General features: G+C 41.6%; 1 protein-coding gene across 1 annotated transcript in view; it reads left to right on the top strand.

The window, feature by feature from the left end:
* MAPKAPK3 (MAPK activated protein kinase 3) overlaps positions 1-18,064 on the top strand; it is a 189,353-nt gene that overhangs the window by 34,009 nt on the left and 137,280 nt on the right. The window contains exon 3 of the mRNA XM_069206771.1: positions 11,552-11,787. Within this exon, the coding sequence (XP_069062872.1) occupies positions 11,581-11,787 (207 nt within the window). The 5' untranslated portion in view covers positions 11,552-11,580. The remainder of the gene's footprint in view (positions 1-11,551; positions 11,788-18,064) is intronic.

An 18,064-nucleotide genomic window follows, 5' to 3' on the forward strand; every position in this document is an offset into this window, starting at 1 on the left:
CTAGAACACCTCACAGACTGTCTAGAGACAACACGCAGGTATAGGAAAAGGTTGTGTTCTATATTAACAAGACACATGTAGTGGGAAACAGTATGACCTGCAGCAGTAGCACATAGGTAGTTGAAAACATCAGGCCCGGAGTTACAAAAATATTGTGGAACCTTATGCCCGTCAGAAAAACCACATAGGTAAGGAAAGTCTTTATGAGCTGTAACAATAGCTAACATGTAGCCGTACACATTCTGGCTGTGGCAAAAGCTCACAGATATAGCATAACATGATCTGCAGCAATAGCACACATGCAGTAGAACTAATTCTGTCTGTAGCAATGCAGCACCTGTAGTGGAATAGCTCACCAGCAGCAATGACAGAAATGTGGTGGATCATATTATATCTGCAACAGTGGCACACGTAGTGGAACAGAGTATGATGAGCAGAAATGACATATGTGGTGTAACACATACAGGTCTGAAGCAATAGTACAAAGATAGGGGATCACATTATGGTCAGCAAAAACAGCCCTTAATTTGCAAACTAAAAAGCGTTGAATGCCAAAGTTTTGTCATCCACCCACCCAGTGGCGTAACATTAGCCCCCACAGCCCCCGCAGTGCTGACTGGGTCTGACTCTGGGAACAGTTAGTTTACTTGGATACCCTCCTCGTGCTGACATGGCATGCAAAAGTTATTCATAATGAGATGGATTGCTTATTTCACAGCAGAACCTACAGCTCGCTGTCAGCGGTAGAGAATCATGGAACTGGGTGCTACTGCCCTGATAAAACAGTGCTCAAGGCGCAAACAACAAACAGAACAGAGCACACGTGGAATATCATTTCAAATAACCACCGAGCATCGCTAATCCAAGTAGAAACTGATGCCCTTTATAAAACAGGCCTTTTCTTTTCAGCATGCAGCACTTTCATTAACCGAGAGGAAAATGATTGATAAAGCCTAAATAATATAATACAGCCATACAGAAGCCATGATCAAAAGGACATGTGCGCACAAGCATACACAAAGGAATATGTGCACAGACAGACCGACACATAATCCGACACGAACGTGCATGAATCAGCATAGGTGCAGGCGGCCATCGACACTGACCATGGTAGCTATAACTGTGGTCATTAACTGGAGGGGGCAAAATATGTTGAAGTCATTATTTACAAATCAAGGTTTTTTTTTCTTGCAGTTTTATATAGAGCAAACTCAACCGGAAGGTATTGGAGATCTTTACACGAGCACCAGAGATGCTACACGAGGATACATTCATTATTGGTAGGACGGTGGAGGTTAAGTGATTTGCCCTGAATCAACGGATGTTGAACCAGACTAAAACCTGGTACCCTAGCTCCAAGGTTGGCTGTTCTGGCCATTGCCCCACATCCCTTCGAGTTCTTCTGAGCTTTTAAATTGATCAGGCCCATAAGCGTGTAACTCATCCATCCCAGTATTTTACTTTGCCTTCTCAGAGTTGGAGTGTTCCTTAACCCAGCAGACATTCAGGACTAGAATGAAACATAACTGTTGGCCTTTAGGGGCAGCATGCCTCAGAAACTCAGCTATTTCAATATCTGTTAACTTGAGAATGTAAAACTATGCTTTCAAATGATTTGGAAGGAATTTTGGGGAAGTTAGTGAGAATGCAATATATCTTTAATACCAGCTCCCATGAAGCGACATGGACCAGAAGCAAAAGAGGACCACTGCGCTGATTCTGTTGTATAGGAAGCTGCTCCATTTATATAGCTAGCAAGTATCTTTCCCTCAAGCACGGTGGACTCTGCTTCAGTTCCGAATCAAACTACCCTGTGCAGTAAGGGGTGTAGCTTCATTGTGGGTGTTTAGGGTATGACAGCTGCCAAACAAATGTTTTCTTTGCATTTGGTAGTTGGGTCTGGTGGCACGAGTCATATCTACTATGTCTATCAATTTATCTTGTCATTATGATTTCTTTGAAAGGTTTTAACTTATTTACATTTTGGATCATTTACTTTTATATACAGTGACCCTTTTAGAGAGGCAGATTTAATACTTTTTTGGTAAAAGTACTTCTTGAATGGATGCAAATATAATACTTTTTAGCATCCACATATATTGGCATCAGTAGGCTTGGGAAGCTATACCAGTCTCAGGTTTCCAGGCATACTACTGGCAAACACCCAAAAGTTGATGGGGCAAATGTTTGCAAATAAGCTAACCACTGGCAATCACTCTGAATAGCATTACAAACCATTGTCTTTCATTAACTGTGCCACTGTAGCGGTACTCCGTGATTTAAAGTTTGGCAGATGGAGTAAAGGCAGATAGAGTGGTGGAGGACTTTACTGCCTCTGGTCCGTCTGCCAAATTAAGAGGTGTCCACCAGCCCCTCTGACATCGCTATAGATTGGCAGGAACAACTATCATGGCAGTTTGGCAGTTCCTGTCAGTGTAGGAAAAATGTAACAGACACCTCTGTCAAACAAGATTGCTGGCCGTCAAACGTTTTCAGTTTTGTTTTTATCTTTCAAGCTCCAAAAGCTGGAATTTGTTTTTGAGAAACAAAAAACTAATGTCCAACACACCATGGGAGTTATCTTTCATCGAGTGGGGGCATTCTTCTTTTTATTAACTGTCCCTCTCCATCAGGATATACCTGGAGGTGATGGACAGTATTAAAAAACTAAAATCCTACTATCCACTTTAAATAGGGCGAACAGTCAGATATCCTTCTACAAAGTCACCTACTCAGACAGGCCATCTGAGAATGTTTTACACCAATGGAGTGAAGTTTACTCTGTTGGCCTAAAACTTGCAGTACACCCAACTCCATATTGGATGGGCAGACTTTGAGTTTGGCAGAGTGGGCAACCCATTGATGTTGCAATGGAGTACCTGTCACCTGTCCGCCAAATTCTAAACAAACTCTAAACCGGCTCTAGAAGTTCACCTAATGCAATCAATAATAACCCTGTCTTTATTTGAACAGCCAATCCCAACCTTGGTCACATCACCCATTCACTCTGTGGACCATTGTTTTTTCAGTTGGAAAACTTGAGTTTTACACTCCGAATCTCACTAACTAAACTACACCCCTGTGTGCAGCCTCAATTTCTTCTACTCCACACATACATCAGTGGCTTTATTGGAGTACTGTTTGTCATCTCCTTGATGGCAAGATAACACTCAGCAAAGCATCGTCTTCAGAGCTTCTCACTTCCTGCGTGTCAACTGACTCAGTTTTGTTTAGCTCAGCATTGTTTCAGACAACAGTTGCTATCTATAGTTGCACGTGTCAAATCTGAGCACAGCCAAATTAGTCAGCCATACTTCAGAAGCCAATAGATTTCTGTCATCAAATTGAGCAATATTTATTCCTGATAGGGCACCATGAATGCAATAGATAGTTGTAGCAATCTGTAGTTACTGTTAAATATGAAACCATGATACTACGTTTAATTTGCTGCCTTCCTTGCAAGGCTCTCCAGCTAGTTGCTATTGTATTTTGTACCACAGCACATATTCTCTAGTGCATCAAATTAAGGACAGCCATTATCTACAGGCTCAGCCATGCTTTCGGAATACTTTGCCCTGTGTTACTATCTAGTTGTAAAAGTTCACATTCCCAAGCATCAATACATAAAAATTATATTAATGCAAGTTCAGTAAGGTAGGTAGACAGAGAATTCAAGTAATAGCAAATTTCCAGTACGACTTCCACTGAATTTTAGGTATGAGGACAGGAAGAAGTCTCTAAACTGCCTGACAAGGGATTAGAGTAGGCAAGCGTGTAACCGTTTTCTCCAGCATGTAGAATGGGCAGTTCCCTTGCTAAACATAACAATCAGGTATGCAAGATGATAAGCTTATTCACAATGTTGTTGTTTTAGTCCCCCTGATTTATGTTTGTGTGCCAGAATTTGCCTATTTCCCCTGTTATGGATACATTGCAACTGCACTTAAGCATCTCCTGCAACTTCCAGAATCTTGGCTTTTTGACAAAGAACGATGGGGTTCCAAATCGATCAGGAGATCACTTGTTCTAAACTATTCCTTAGAGTGAACCTATGTTAAGGAGCAGCTAAATGATTCAATAAAATGCTCAGGAGGACAAGGGAATGGATTCTCGATATAGAAGCCTAGATCGGTGTGCTAAAACACAGGTCCTGGCACTTGCAATCTCAGGGAAGCCCTGGCTAGGCTGGGCCAGTGATCTGTCCCTGAATAACCTGCATCCCAATTCATCGTTATTTTGCATAACTTGCTCCCTTAGTTTGGACGCAGCTACATGGAAAACAGTCTCGACCCTGCTCCATTGGGAACAATCCATCCGAACTGCCAGTTCCATTTTTAATCAGATTCCATGCACCCTAGGACCAGTTTCCACCTAGGTAGGGTCATCAGCCATATTTAGTTTGATTCCAGTGACAGTGTGAATGGGACCCATGTCTGAGCATACCCGTCTCGCTTAGGCCAGCACACTAATGTATGCAAAAAGTGATGGATGTAATTCTTGTATTATTCTCAGCCAATGATAATTACTCAGGCTGCATCCCAGTCCATTGTTACTTTGCACATAATGTCACCTCAGTTTGGAACCAGCCATATGCAAATCAGTCTTGACCCTGCTCCATTAGGCCCAGTCGAGCCCGAATTGTCAGGCCAGGTGCTCCCTGAACTGGATTACAAGCAATGTAGGACACACTTTGCCCTTGTTATGACTCATCAGCCAGGTATAGCTTGATTACAGTACCTCAGCGTGCACAGGTCCCATATCTGGGCATACCCATCCCACTTATGGTGGCAAACTAAAGTATGCAAAAAGTGATGGATAGAGTGTATGAATTAATCTCAGTCACTGGTAATTACTCAGGGCCGCATCCCAGTCTATGATTATTTTTCACAGTACTTCTTTGTACACTTTAGTGTGTCATCCCTAGCTAGAGCTACCCTGGAAAACACACATTTCTCAATAACCAGCGATAACCAGGCTGGATGAGGGCTGTGAATGCATTGGTGGCACATTATGGGCATGATAGACAGTTTACACTGCTAAACTCCAGTTGTTTCACTCCAGGAGTTTTGAAAAACAAATGTCAGTAGCAGCAATCTGTCAGTCTCAGGACCAGAGCAACAAACTCACATATACATACACACACATACACATTATCAGTCTCACTATGGCTGAGGTTCACCAAACCTGTGGTTGCGTCCTGAATTATGAGTCAATTTAAGAGATGAAGAGTCGGCACCTATTCCATAAATTGAGAAGCAGGGCATTTTTTCAAAGTACCAAAGAGCGCAAAGCAGCACCCATATATATATATTTTTTTGTAAGATGAACATTACAACATATCAAGATAATTCCATTACATAACATTGTGTTGCACTAGAAAGCGCCCTTTCTGTTTGAATTTATGCTTCTTCCATTTTTGTGATGATAGGGTGTTGATGACATGCAGGGTGGTTTTTGGAGGTCGGGACCCTCAGGTTTGAGAAAGCAGCATTTAAGTTGAAGATTAATCAAGGTCAGGACAAAAGGTGACATTGAGAAGAGTGTGTTTGAAGGGTGTAATGGAATTTTGTGGTGCAATGTGGAATTCTGACAGGCATGCATTGGAGCCAGTCAGGCTCTTCTGATTATGATTGGCTTTTCAACTGTACCAGTCTCAATTAGATGAGCACATGATAGAGATTTAGAACAGGCAAGTGGATCATTGGAGCTCTAGCCTTTGAGTTGATTCTTTTGGGGTACATAAGTAGGTTAATGTCGAAATGCTTGTCACCTGAGAGTTATAGTTGGAGCTTGGAACTAGCAAGGTAGCTAGTTCAATCCATGTCTTTCCATCTAACTTAGCAGATGCGATTTCTTCACTACCGCTTGAAGTCATTCAGTTCCTTCTCTCTAGATATTTGAATCACGCCATAATTCATCACCTTCTAGACAAAATGACATGCTATTCTTTTCAGATCATTGTTTATGCGAATATGACTTTAACTGCATTCGCAGATACCACATTTAGAATATCCTCAAAATATTGGTGCTTCGAGCCTTGGAGCCTTCAATCCTTATTGTTGCCTTTGAGTTGTGTGTTCCTTGGCCATGTGATTTTGGCATACCATTTTGTATTTACATATATGGGCCCTTTCATATCACGCAATGGTAAATTGACTTCTATTGATACTTTTACTTGTCAAAACCCTAACAAACGTCCTTTAAATATCTGATTTCTCTGGTGATCAGACAACAATTGCGAGACATGTGGCACAAACAAAGTCCAGTATAATGGAGGTTTTGGACAGTGTGGTGCTTTAATGGTTTCAGAGTCATTTTTTGAAGTAATTTGCAATTGCAAGCCAACAAACATGTTCCACAATTTTAATAATGTTAAATATAGATAGATTTTATTTACAGTCATGAATATAGGAATTTGGACTAATGAGCATCCCGAAAATAGAATGGTTTCTGTGGAATGTGGGAAACAGAATGTCGGAGCGAGCGTGATGAGGACCGTTGGGGGAGGGGGGGATGGTGGTGTGAGACGGGAATGTACAGATTGAAGAATTGCTCTTAAGTTAAATAAACGTACCTTTTACATCGATCATGGGACGTCTTCTTTCCTTCACGTTTTGGTGATGAGCAGGAGCAATGCTTGTCCACAGACATTTCACTGAATGGCACCATTAGTATTGTAAGAGTATTGAACAAACAGAAACATTTGTTCAAGAAATTGGAGGCGGTTACAATTTCCATAATGAAGAAACTTCAAAATCTGAGATAAGTAATACAGTTAATTCTATCCAAGAAGAGAGTACGAAAAAAAAGAATAATTACAAAGAAAAAAATGTCTACCATGTGTTACAGATGTGAAAGTAGTTTTCACCTTGGAAACTTTAAAAATTGTCCCGCTAGTGACAAAAATTGTAACCGGTGTAAACGGAAATGACACTTTGACAGAGGATGCGAAAGTAAACCTGCTACTAATGTCAATTTCGTTGCAGAGGAGGACAGCGAAGATGAGTGCAATACTAATTCTATACTGTGTATTAAGGACTTTAAAGTAAAACAAAAAATCCAAAATGTGTAGTCAACGTAAATGGCCAGGATGTGAAAGTCATGGTAGACTCATGTGCATGCTATAGCATCATTTGTAAGGATTTATGGCAATTGAATTGGAAACAAGAAAAAGTATTGGAGCAGGATGTATCCTGGAGGTTATACAGGTCGCAGGATTGACTTACTTGGATATTGTTGGGCCGTCACTGGTTTTAATAATAGGAAGACTTGTGGGAAAATCTATGTAGCTGCGAAAGGTGATCCAATATTGGGTTGGCCTCATCAGCAAGAATTGAACATGAAGCTTGATCCTAATGCTGAGCCACCTGTGTATGTTGTGAAAGAAATAGCGAATGATAAAGTGAGAGAAGCCCTAAGGAAAGAGTTCTCTAATGTCTTCTGCAAGAAATTAGGGAATCTTCTTGGTTTCAAACGGAAACGGAATGGATATATTGGGTTCTTTTGCTACCCTTTAAAAAAAAAAAGAAGCGTACACCATAGTACTAATAGATAATTTTACAAAATGGCCTGAGGTGAAGATAACTGAAAGAGTAAGTTCATAGATTATTATTGAGTTCCTAGATGATATTTTTTTGTAAGGAAGGGCTACCTGAAGAAGTAGTTACAGACAATGGACCTCAGTTTGTTAGTAACGATTTGAAGATTCTTTGCGCAGTTGTGGTGTTAAACATAATAAAACTGCAAATTGCTACCCCTGGTCCAATGGTCAGACTGAAAGATTCACCCGTATAGTTAGAGAAGTTGTACAATTAGCCTGTAAAGGGGGATTACCATGGAAGAAGGCATTACAAGCTACATTGCTGTTTTATAGGACCATACCAAATTCTATTACAGGATATTCCCTATTTGAATTACTGCGCGGCAGGAAACCAGAATCTAAATTGGCTCCTTGGTGGGTAAGGAATAAATATTTAAGTTCTGATGTGAGCATAGATTATAGAGAAATCAGGGAACGAGTAAAGAGATACCAAGAAAATATGAGGACAACCCTAGGTGAAAATAAAACAGTAAAATTGGGTAGAAGTATAGAGAGAGGAGATTGGGTTTGTATAAAAAAAACAAATGTGGGTGGGAAGTAACTTCCTTATTGGTCTGATCCCATTAGAGTAATACAAGTTTTAGCAAAGCAGTAAAGGTACAAGGGGGAAACATTTGGAATTTGAGTAGAGTAGCTATACACAGAGGTAGGGTATCTGCAGAAACAGGAAATGGCATGGATGCCCGTGAAAAAAAGGAGGATGGTGAATATGATGATAATTGTTTCTTGGATATACAAAATAATGATGATTCTGTGAGAGATAATGAGATGGATAATAAGTCCAAAATAATTTGCTGTCTCAAGGAAATATAGAGGCTAGTAATGAAGAGGCAATCTTAGATTCTGATCACAGCATCTGGAATCTAGAAGTGAATGGGGTACTAGTCGTTCTGCAAAAATAGAATTACTAGCTAACTCAAACTTAAGGAATATATTAAGAAAAAGTTCTAGAGTCAAGCATTGTCCATTAAAATTGTCAGACTATGTTCAGCACTGAATGCTTGCTTCCTTGCATTGTTAAGCAGTATCACATGTAGTTTAATGCTAGTTTATTATCTGTGTACCACATTGTGTGTTCTTTTATTTTTAGTATCTCTTCATCATGAATTATATATTGTTAGTATATTGTTTTTAAGGTGAAAGATGTGTTGTGTTTTAAAATGGAATTGTTATGTATCACAAGAATGGAATGTGGGAAAAGAGAATGTCGGGGAGGGAGTGTGAGGAGGACCGTTGGGGCGGAAGGTAGTGTGAAACGGGAACATAGGGTTGAAGGTTTGATTCTTAGTTAAATAAACTTATCTTCATCACCCGATCATCGGATATCTTCTTTCCTTCAGTTTCCACACTGTTTAAGGGGAATTTAAAGGTATTTACCGTAAGAGTCTGATGCTTCATTGTTTTGTACAACAAAAGGCAGTCATATTCAGATCCTTTAATATGATCTGCCATCACGCAAAACATTACTGGAGAGAACAGGACTTTATTTAGGTCAGTGATCCAAGGTACATGACCACTCTGTAATGTTTTACTAATATCATGAGCCAGATTCCAAGTAATCCACTTATTGCATCCTTGATGCAGAGCAATGTCAACAACATCGGGCAACATTTTCAGCTGACCTTGAGCCAGAATAGAACTTAGAAGCCACCTATGTCATGCACTGACATGGTATGTATCCCAGTACCAACCTTACACACTCTGCCACTGCAGTATATAATTCTGCTAGGCTACACTTTCTCTACCTGCCCCATGCCATGGTGGGGTAGAGCTTCTTAGACTTTTTTCTCCAATCAGGCATCTTCGCAAGACATCCTTGGTCTCTTACCAGAGTCTGTCTACCTGCTCATTGGTATGGGACTAAACAGCATCCTTTTTTTTTAAATATGTTGCAAAACATGTAGATTTCGATCCTTAGAAAGTAAACCTGCCTCAGATTTCTGGGATCCTTCACCCTCTAAGCCCCTGAACCTCCTCGCATTCCCCTGAGATGTTGCAGCTAACTTCCCTTGGAGCATTTTAGTTCTGACTGGTCAACCCATAGTCACATCCATTTTCTGAATGGGCACTCTAGATCTAAATTGCTCCTTTCTGTTTTGTCCATCACTAACAGTCTCTAGTGGTGGACCTAAAGGGCAGTTCTCTTTGACCCCTCTATACCTTGAACAGGTAAGACGTTGACTTTCACACACTTCAGAAGATCTTTTAAGGTAGATTAACTACTGTTCAATATAACAATCAAGGGTTTAAATGCTTTCTCCAATATAACAATCAAGGGTTTAAATGCTTTCTCCAATATAAGCTCAATCAGTCCTCCAGCTAGGGACTCACCCTCCACATGCAAAGAACCCACTGAACGCCCTGCAGATGTCTGATATTTAGTCGGTAACTGATGCACCTGGGAGATAACCCTAACAGGGCTATCAAATTTAGTTCCTTTCATCTAGAGTCTAGTTTGGAATACATGTGGCTGCTAGAGACAGAAATGTGATGGTACAGGACTGCTGCTTGATAAGAAGCCATAAGTAAACGATAAATTAGTGCCTCACATCAGAGCCCATTGGAGATACTTACCCAGGAAAAAATATTGCATTATTGAGACGTTTATTATTGTTTGTAGAAAGATGACCAGCAGTTGAGTAGCTAGACTTGTTACACGTACATTTGATTATATAACATGTTCCATAGAGGAAACTATTTGTGTTACTTCTCCATGACATAAGAGTAACCTGGTTTTCCACTTTTGTACAATTAGCCTACAGTGACCAATTAATGAGTAAGAGTAAACTTTCTCTGTAGGCTGCTGATGTTGGAACCCAGACATATTACAAGAGCTGCAATGAAATAGATAGGTCGTCCTCATTTTAAAGGAATGTGTATACGTCCAAGCTTGTTCAGCAGGTATTGGAGAATAGACTAAAGGAACTGGCAAATATCAAGAATATGCAAAACTGTTGGGAACACCCAACGCACAGGAGGTTCCTGACATTAATTTAGGCGTGCCTATGTCTGATGGTAATTTATATAACTTGCCTGATACTTTTATTCAAAGAGAGAAGCAGACTGTGTCTGTGTCTGTCTCTGTGTGTGTGTGTGTGTGTGTGTGTGTGTCCCCTAAACCGACATCACGTACTTCACATCAGTAAGCATATACTGCCAATTAGCCACACAACGTTTTCTCTGACCCACCACTGCTGCTAGAAAGAGTTGGGCATGTCTGTGCCTAAGCATTACCATTCCTGAGGCAGCCAGGTAAATCGAGCTGTCTCCCCGCTATATTTCACCTAAGATATTCATCTGGTACAACAACACAGAATGCATTCATATTACAACATATACCTGTTTGGGTGCACTCAGATCTCCTACTCTGAAAATAGAAGTCCTTACAATTAACAGTAAAATGATCAGTGTGGGGCCGCCGTGCTTTGGTCCGTTTGGTGATGGGTTATGCATCCTCTGTTTTTCAATACATGGAATTATCTCTATAAAATATCCCAGAATGCATATTTTTGTTTCCATTCGATCATTTATTAATTGAATCCCACCTATTCCAGTTGAGCATCGTGAACTCCTCAGATTGTGACCACGGAGATATGCGTTGTCATGTGAAGGGGCTAATGTGCTGCCAGAGCTCCTATTACAAAACAACTTGAAGGCAAAAAACTGTTTAACAAACCAACTCTGCAAATAAAGCATACAATTTTAATAGTTCAATTTGGCTGAGGTTTGGGAACATCACGAGGTTTGAAGAAATTGAGTTTACATCATGTTGTTGGAAGAGTTTTGCAGTGAACTCTTCATTACTGTCTGAAATATTTTAGCAGTGAACCATACTTAGTCAGGAATGTATTCTTCAGCCAACACACAGGATGCCTAGGAATAAACATGAGACTGTGTAGCGTTGTTATTTCTTTGACCCTTAATTTGTCCTTCTTTCCTTCTCTTACTAAGGTCCAGGGCCTGTCCCCTCACGCACTGCAATGGAGAGCAACGGGAATGTATTGGGGCTAGAGCAGCAGAGTGGAGCAAAGCCACCTACAGGTGCGGCCGAGCACACCAAGATGGTGTTTAAGAAGCATGCCATCACTGATGACTACAAGGTGTCGAAACAAGTCCTTGGTCTGGGCATCAATGGGAAGGTGCTGGAGTGTTTCAACCGAACCACAGGACAGAAGTGTGCCTTGAAGGTGGGTGTCTTTCTCTTTGAGTGTGGTTCTCAAGTACCTTACTTTCACAGGTATACTGTGGTAGAAATACTGCATGTATATTTTATCTTGTATAGAGCTTGATTAACACCACCTCCTGGTGCCAGAAGACACTGAGCAATCGGGAAACCAGGAAGAGAACGGCCAAAGTTCCAGTTGCTGAAAGTTACTGAAAGTGGCAGGAAACATTTGTATTTGCTTTCTAAATTCCTAAATTAAGAAAGTGATAAAAGAAGGATGTGTTATATTGCTATACTAGAGAAAACCTGAATGACTTTAGACTTATTTTAGTGTTATGATCTGGAGATAGCCATATTACCAGATTTATCCAACGAATGCATGCATACACAGTGTGTGAACAAGAAAAGGAGGGCTGCTGGGAGTAAGGCTGCATCACTGTCCCTAAGATGAGAAATTTTACCCTCTACTGTCAAAAGCCAGTGTAGAATGCTGAGAGCTAGCAGAGTGATTTGGTAAAAACATTGACTTGAGGTGGAAGTTCCCAGTAGCACGACCACATTCCAGAGGCATTCTAGAAGAATGGTAGCATGACCCAGGCAGAGACAGTAAGAGTATTTCGTTTCCATACGATGAGAGATACCTTTGTTCTTGTGGTGTATTTTTTTTACTCGAAAAAAACATGAAGAAAATGGCTCTGTTAAATGTATTTTGTCAAGCCATTTTTGGCATATTTTTCTTTCAGAATGATTTCCATCGCATTGCCAAAACCATATCATGTTTGCTTTTCTCTTTTTCTCTTTTGAAGGGGGTAAAAGAGATGGTGTGGGGCATGTGGAAGAAGGTCAATGTGATTTTAATGACAATTTATCCTGCTCCCAACACAGGGGTGTTAGACTTTTCATCCTTGGCGTGGTCTCCCTTAACCTTTTGCCTCTGTTCCCCAGGTTGTTGATGTGTGCTGGACTCTGATTTTACTGTTTTTGTTCCTCTGGGCAAGTGCTCCTTTACAAACTGTGTATGTAATTGGCTTATCCATGACTGGCATATTTGATTTATTAGTAAGTCCCTAGTACAGTGCACTAGAGGTGCCCAGGGCCTATAAATCAAATGCTACTAGTGGGTCTACAGCACTGGTTGTGCCACCCACATAGGTAGCTCTGTAATCACATCTCAGACCTGCCACTGCAGTGTCTGTGTGTGCAGTTTTAACTGTAAATTCGACTTGGCAAGTGTACCCACTTGCAAGGCCTAAACATTCCCTTTTCTTACATTTCAGACACCCCTAAGTTAGGCCCTAGGTAGCCCCAAGGGCAGGGTGCAGTGTATGGTTAAGGTAGGACATATAGTAATGTGGTTTTATATGTCCTGAAGTGAAATATTTCTAAATTCGTTTTTCCCTGTTGCAAGGCCTGTCTCTCTCATAGGTTAACATGGGGGCTACCTTTAAATCTGATTAAAGTGTAGATTCCCTTTGGGAGCGGGTGGACATGTGGAGTTTGGGGTCTCTGATCTCACAATTTAAAAATACATCTTTTAGTAAAGTTGATTTTAAGATTGTGTGTTTGAAAATACCACTTTTAGAAAGTGGGCATTTTCTTGCTTATACCATTTCTGTGACTCTGCCTGTTTGTGGATTCCCTGTCTGGGTCAGTTTGACAGTTGGGCTGGTTGCACCTCACACTAGACAGTGACACAAAGGGAGCTGCGGTGTAGCCTGCATATCCTGATGAGCCATCTGTGCTAGGAGGGAGGGGATGAGTGGTCACTCACACCTGAAAGGGCTGTGCCTGCCCTCACACAATGCAGTCTCCAACCCCCTGGTGAGTGTCTGGGGCCTAGCCTGGGCAAGGCAGGATTTCACATTCAAAAGAGACTTTACTTTGAAGTAGGCCTACTTCAAAGGAGAAGTTGGGTATACGAAGGGCACCCAAAACCACAGACTTTAGAACACTTCTGGAACCAAGAGGAACCTCTGCCTGGAGAAGAGCTGAAGAGCTCAGGAGAAGTGCTGCCCTGCCTGTGACTGTGCTTTGTGGAGCTATCCTGCAGTTGCTGATTCTGCCAGAGTAAGAGGGCAAAGACTGGACTTTGTGTGCCTTCCATCTTGTGAAGAAATCTCCAAGGGCTTGATTTAGAGCTTGCCTCCTGTTGTTTGAAGTCTCGGGGACAGCAAAGACTTCTCTCTGCCAGCACCTGGAGTCTCTGGAGAGAATCCTACTCTGCCCTGTGGTGCCCATCCAGTTCCTGGGACCCTGAAAGGAGAAGCTGGCAGCATAAAGACAAGGAAATCCACGCACAGAGCGCCGTGCGGGGAAAAGATTGACGCAACTCTGATCTGCGGCTGAAGAAACGACGCGCTGCCGGCTCCGCAGCTGAGAAACTACGCTTGCAGGATACGCAACCGAAGAATCGATGCACAGAGCAGGAGAAACGACGCGCAGCATCGCTTACGGAGGCTGGGAGATCACATCCCGCGCTGCGGGGTTTTCGGATCATCGTGCGGCTGGATTTCTGACTCAAGTACTGCTGTGCGTGGAAAAACAACGCAAGGCCTGCCCGGACCCGAGAGTGCTGATCGGATCGATGCATCGCTCTCCTGTGGAGAGAAGAAATGATGAACCCCGATCCAGCGAAAGGAGAAACGACGCACAGTCCCGCTCGTGAATGGAATCAACGCCTCGCAAGCCCTTTCTGACGCACACTCGCCCGTGCAGGGTTATTTTTGACGTGCACCAGGTACATTTTCATGCTAGCAGCGCTAGTGTGTGTTTAAAACTACTTTAAAGACTCTTTTTGATTTTTTATTGATAACTTGACTTGTGTATTGTGGATTTTTGTCGTTCTGGTCTTGTTTTGTTTAGATAAATATTTCCTAATTTTCTAAACCTGTGTTGTGTCATTTTGTGTTTTCATTAAGTTACTGTGTGTGTTTTTGTACAAATACTTTACACCTAACACTCTGAAGTTAAGCCTACTGCTCTGCCAAGCTACCAAGGGGGTAAGCAGGGGTTAGCTGAGGGTGATTCTCTTTTACCCTGACTAGAGTGAGGGTCCTTGCTTGAATAGGGGGTAACCTGACTGTCAACCAGAGACCCCATTTCTAACAAGGGGCATAGCTACTACTACAGTAATACTACTGGTACTAGTCTGGCCTTGCCATTAGAAGTAGTTGCCCAAGTAATACTGCTCTCTCTAGCACTAATACTGAGCTACTAATATGAGTATGTCTTCCATTGTTACCCATACTCATACCTCTGAAACTGGCCCTACCACTAGTAGACCTAACCAATGTAATTCTATGAGTCAGCAATTTGATGCATATGTTGGCCTATAAATTTGGCTATGTATATAGTTGAAACTTAAAAACAGAAGTGCAGGTACTCTGTATCAGAGTACCTGCTGTTTTCTGAGAATTGCTGGTACTCTCCAATGAAAAGCATTACGTTTTTTTCTGGAGAAGTGCAGGTTCTCTCCCTCTCAAAATAAAAAGAAAAGTGTCAGTGCTCAGTACCAGCCCCTTTAAAGCACTGTATATAGTGTATTGTGTACTCCGTGAGCGAGTACCATAGTTTTGACTAAGTAGCATGTGAATAGCCAAGGATGTTTAAGAACTCATAACCAGATCACTGTCAGTCAGCCTCAGAGAATGATACTAAATCTGTAAATATGGTCTCTCCAGAACTACAAGAACCTCTTTCCTTGTGGGTCTGATTTAAACCGTGTTTGCTTGTATCTAACTATAAAGTGTGGGTCGGAGTCTCTTTCCTGATTTCTCCCAGTATAATTGATGTCGTTATTAGCAGCAACTTGGATTTTATCTTTATTCAGGATGCTGTATCCATGTATAATTTATTGTTTTAATGTGCATTCTAAGATGGCAGTCCGTCTTTGGAATGGTAAAGTAAAAATGAAGCTACAAGATGGCCGCCATCTTTGAATGATTCTTTTTTGATTGAAGAACAAGTATTGAAAAGTGGCCACTGCATGTGTGTGCACATGCAGTATGGCCATCTTCTAACGATTTTTCTTGCAATAAAAGATAATCATTGAAAGATGGCTGCCATACACACACATACATGACAGCCAGCTTTATTTTTTGTCTTTGTTTCTAAGAAAAGTTATTACCTTTGTGTACACTCAGTAATGGTAGCAATCTGTGGAACAAAAGTGTGCATAGTTTTCACATGAGACACTGTTTTGGCTGTACCCATGCCTGTTGATGCTTCAGCATAATTTGACTCTAAATAAGAAATTCAGGCAGTGAGGCGAAATCTGATAAAGTTCGAAAATAGTAATGTCAATTTCCTTCAGAAAAAGCTATGCAGCACACTTCGACTTTTTGACTTATATATTGCATTTTATCGTGCTGACTGTCCCTGATGAGGTGTTGGATCTTTTATGACAGTAGCTAGCTGCTTCAGAACCCAAGGCTAGTGTTTAACCCAGTCGTTATTCATTATTGGAATTCGTCTTGTGCTCGCAGGAAACAATTCCATTAATTTGCTCATGTTTGTGCTAGATTAAATCAATTTGATTTTTATCATTAGTCGGGGTATGTAGGTTTGTGCAAATAGGGAGATGGATAGAAAGGCTAGAGGAGATTAGGTATTGTTTGGTTGCAGGGATAGGGTTTTAAATAACTTGTGATCTATGACATGAGGTGTGAGCCATTTGTAGAAATACAGTAACTGATTAAGGCAAACAGGCATTTGACTAAGAGAAGGCTACAGTCAGTCAGAGGTGGCATGCAGAGGGTGAAATTAAGGAGTGAGCCAGTCTGAGGAAACGAGGGAGAGGAATCAATCGAGATTCGTAAATCTAGGTACATTTTTCAAGCAGGATGTAGTGGAAGGAGGCTTTCTGAGATAGCATGCAATAATGCCAACTACAGTCCTAGTTTGAAAATGAAGAGAAGCTAGATGACGTCTACGTTACATGAGCAAACTTCTCCTGGCACTCCTCTCACAGCTTCCCTGAAATAAAGGCCAAATGGAACACTGTGGGATGCTTGCTGGTAAATTACATTATGAGCAGTGACTCATGTTACTGCACATACCGAAATGATGAGTTTTGCTGGAAACACTGTACTGCAATTTTTCCCAGAGAAATTTCAGTCACGCCTGCCAAAGTTACTGGGGTGAAGTGACAGGAAAATATTGGGACATAAGGATTTTGAATTGGAATATACTAGAATCTGCAGGTTATGCCCCATATCTGGGCCAGTATGCCTTGGGTTGCGGGGTGGGGTGGTAAAGCATTGTGGAGGAGGGGGTCCTTCACTGTCAAAGTGGCGCAAGAAGGGAAAGTTAGCCATGGGCAGGGAAAACTTTAAAGACACCCATGAAGCGCTACCCACTGGAGCCACTTTGTGGTGCTTGAATGGGACAGTGGGGGGCCTTAGAGTGGGGCACTTAAGGTCTTGGTGGAACCATCAGTTGTATCCCTGGTGGAAGCTACTTTTTGACCCAAACTTAAGGAACAAAAGCAAGGTATTATTGCAATAATTCAGTGCGAGTGGTCATCTCACAAAGCCAGAACTGAATAAATGGACATTCCCTTGCCAGAGAAAGGTGCCAGCCGGGTGGAGAATATCAATCCCTGTTGGATACCTGGCCTTACAGGGGCGAGCTAGCATGCGCATGTCACTCGCAGGCCAGACCCACCCTCTGGCGACCTCGCCAAATGGCCATAGGTAGCGAGCTAAAGCTACTCAATCCAAGGTTGGGATCGCAGTGTCAATGAAAAATAATCACCAAATGAAATAAACAGATTAAAAAATTGCTTTAAGGGTGGCAGCCTGCGATTGCACCAGCAGTAACTCTGCCCTCTCACTGTGATGTAATCTTGTCAGTGTCATGCTCCTGCTGGCACCGCCACCTTACTGGATGAATAGAAACCCAGACGTGAAATCCCCTTTAGTCAGTCGAGCTTTAAATCTCTTATGGACTTGTAATGGCACAAGCAGTAAGCCTCCGTGCAGTGCACCTCTACGCAGGTTATAACTGGAACAGAACTCCACCAGACTCAGGAAGGGAACCAAGACAAACCAAATCTGTGGTGGAGAGTAGGAGGGGTGTGCAAAATTCCCATAACTTCATAAATATGTTAATACAGGAATAAATACTCAAAATTCAGTGCCATTTAGTAAAATACATAAAATACTTTTGGAGCTGCACACTATTATGAAATGAGGGTGCATTTGTGCTAAAGAATAGCCCCAAAAACAGAAGCATCGCTGACAACAGCCTATTGCCTGCTGGTCGTTTGTGCTACATTTTTGCTGTGTGTAGCAAGAATA

The sequence above is a fragment of the Pleurodeles waltl genome, chromosome 9 (genome assembly GCF_031143425.1).
Source record: "Pleurodeles waltl isolate 20211129_DDA chromosome 9, aPleWal1.hap1.20221129, whole genome shotgun sequence".
NCBI lineage: Eukaryota > Metazoa > Chordata > Amphibia > Caudata > Salamandridae > Pleurodeles > Pleurodeles waltl.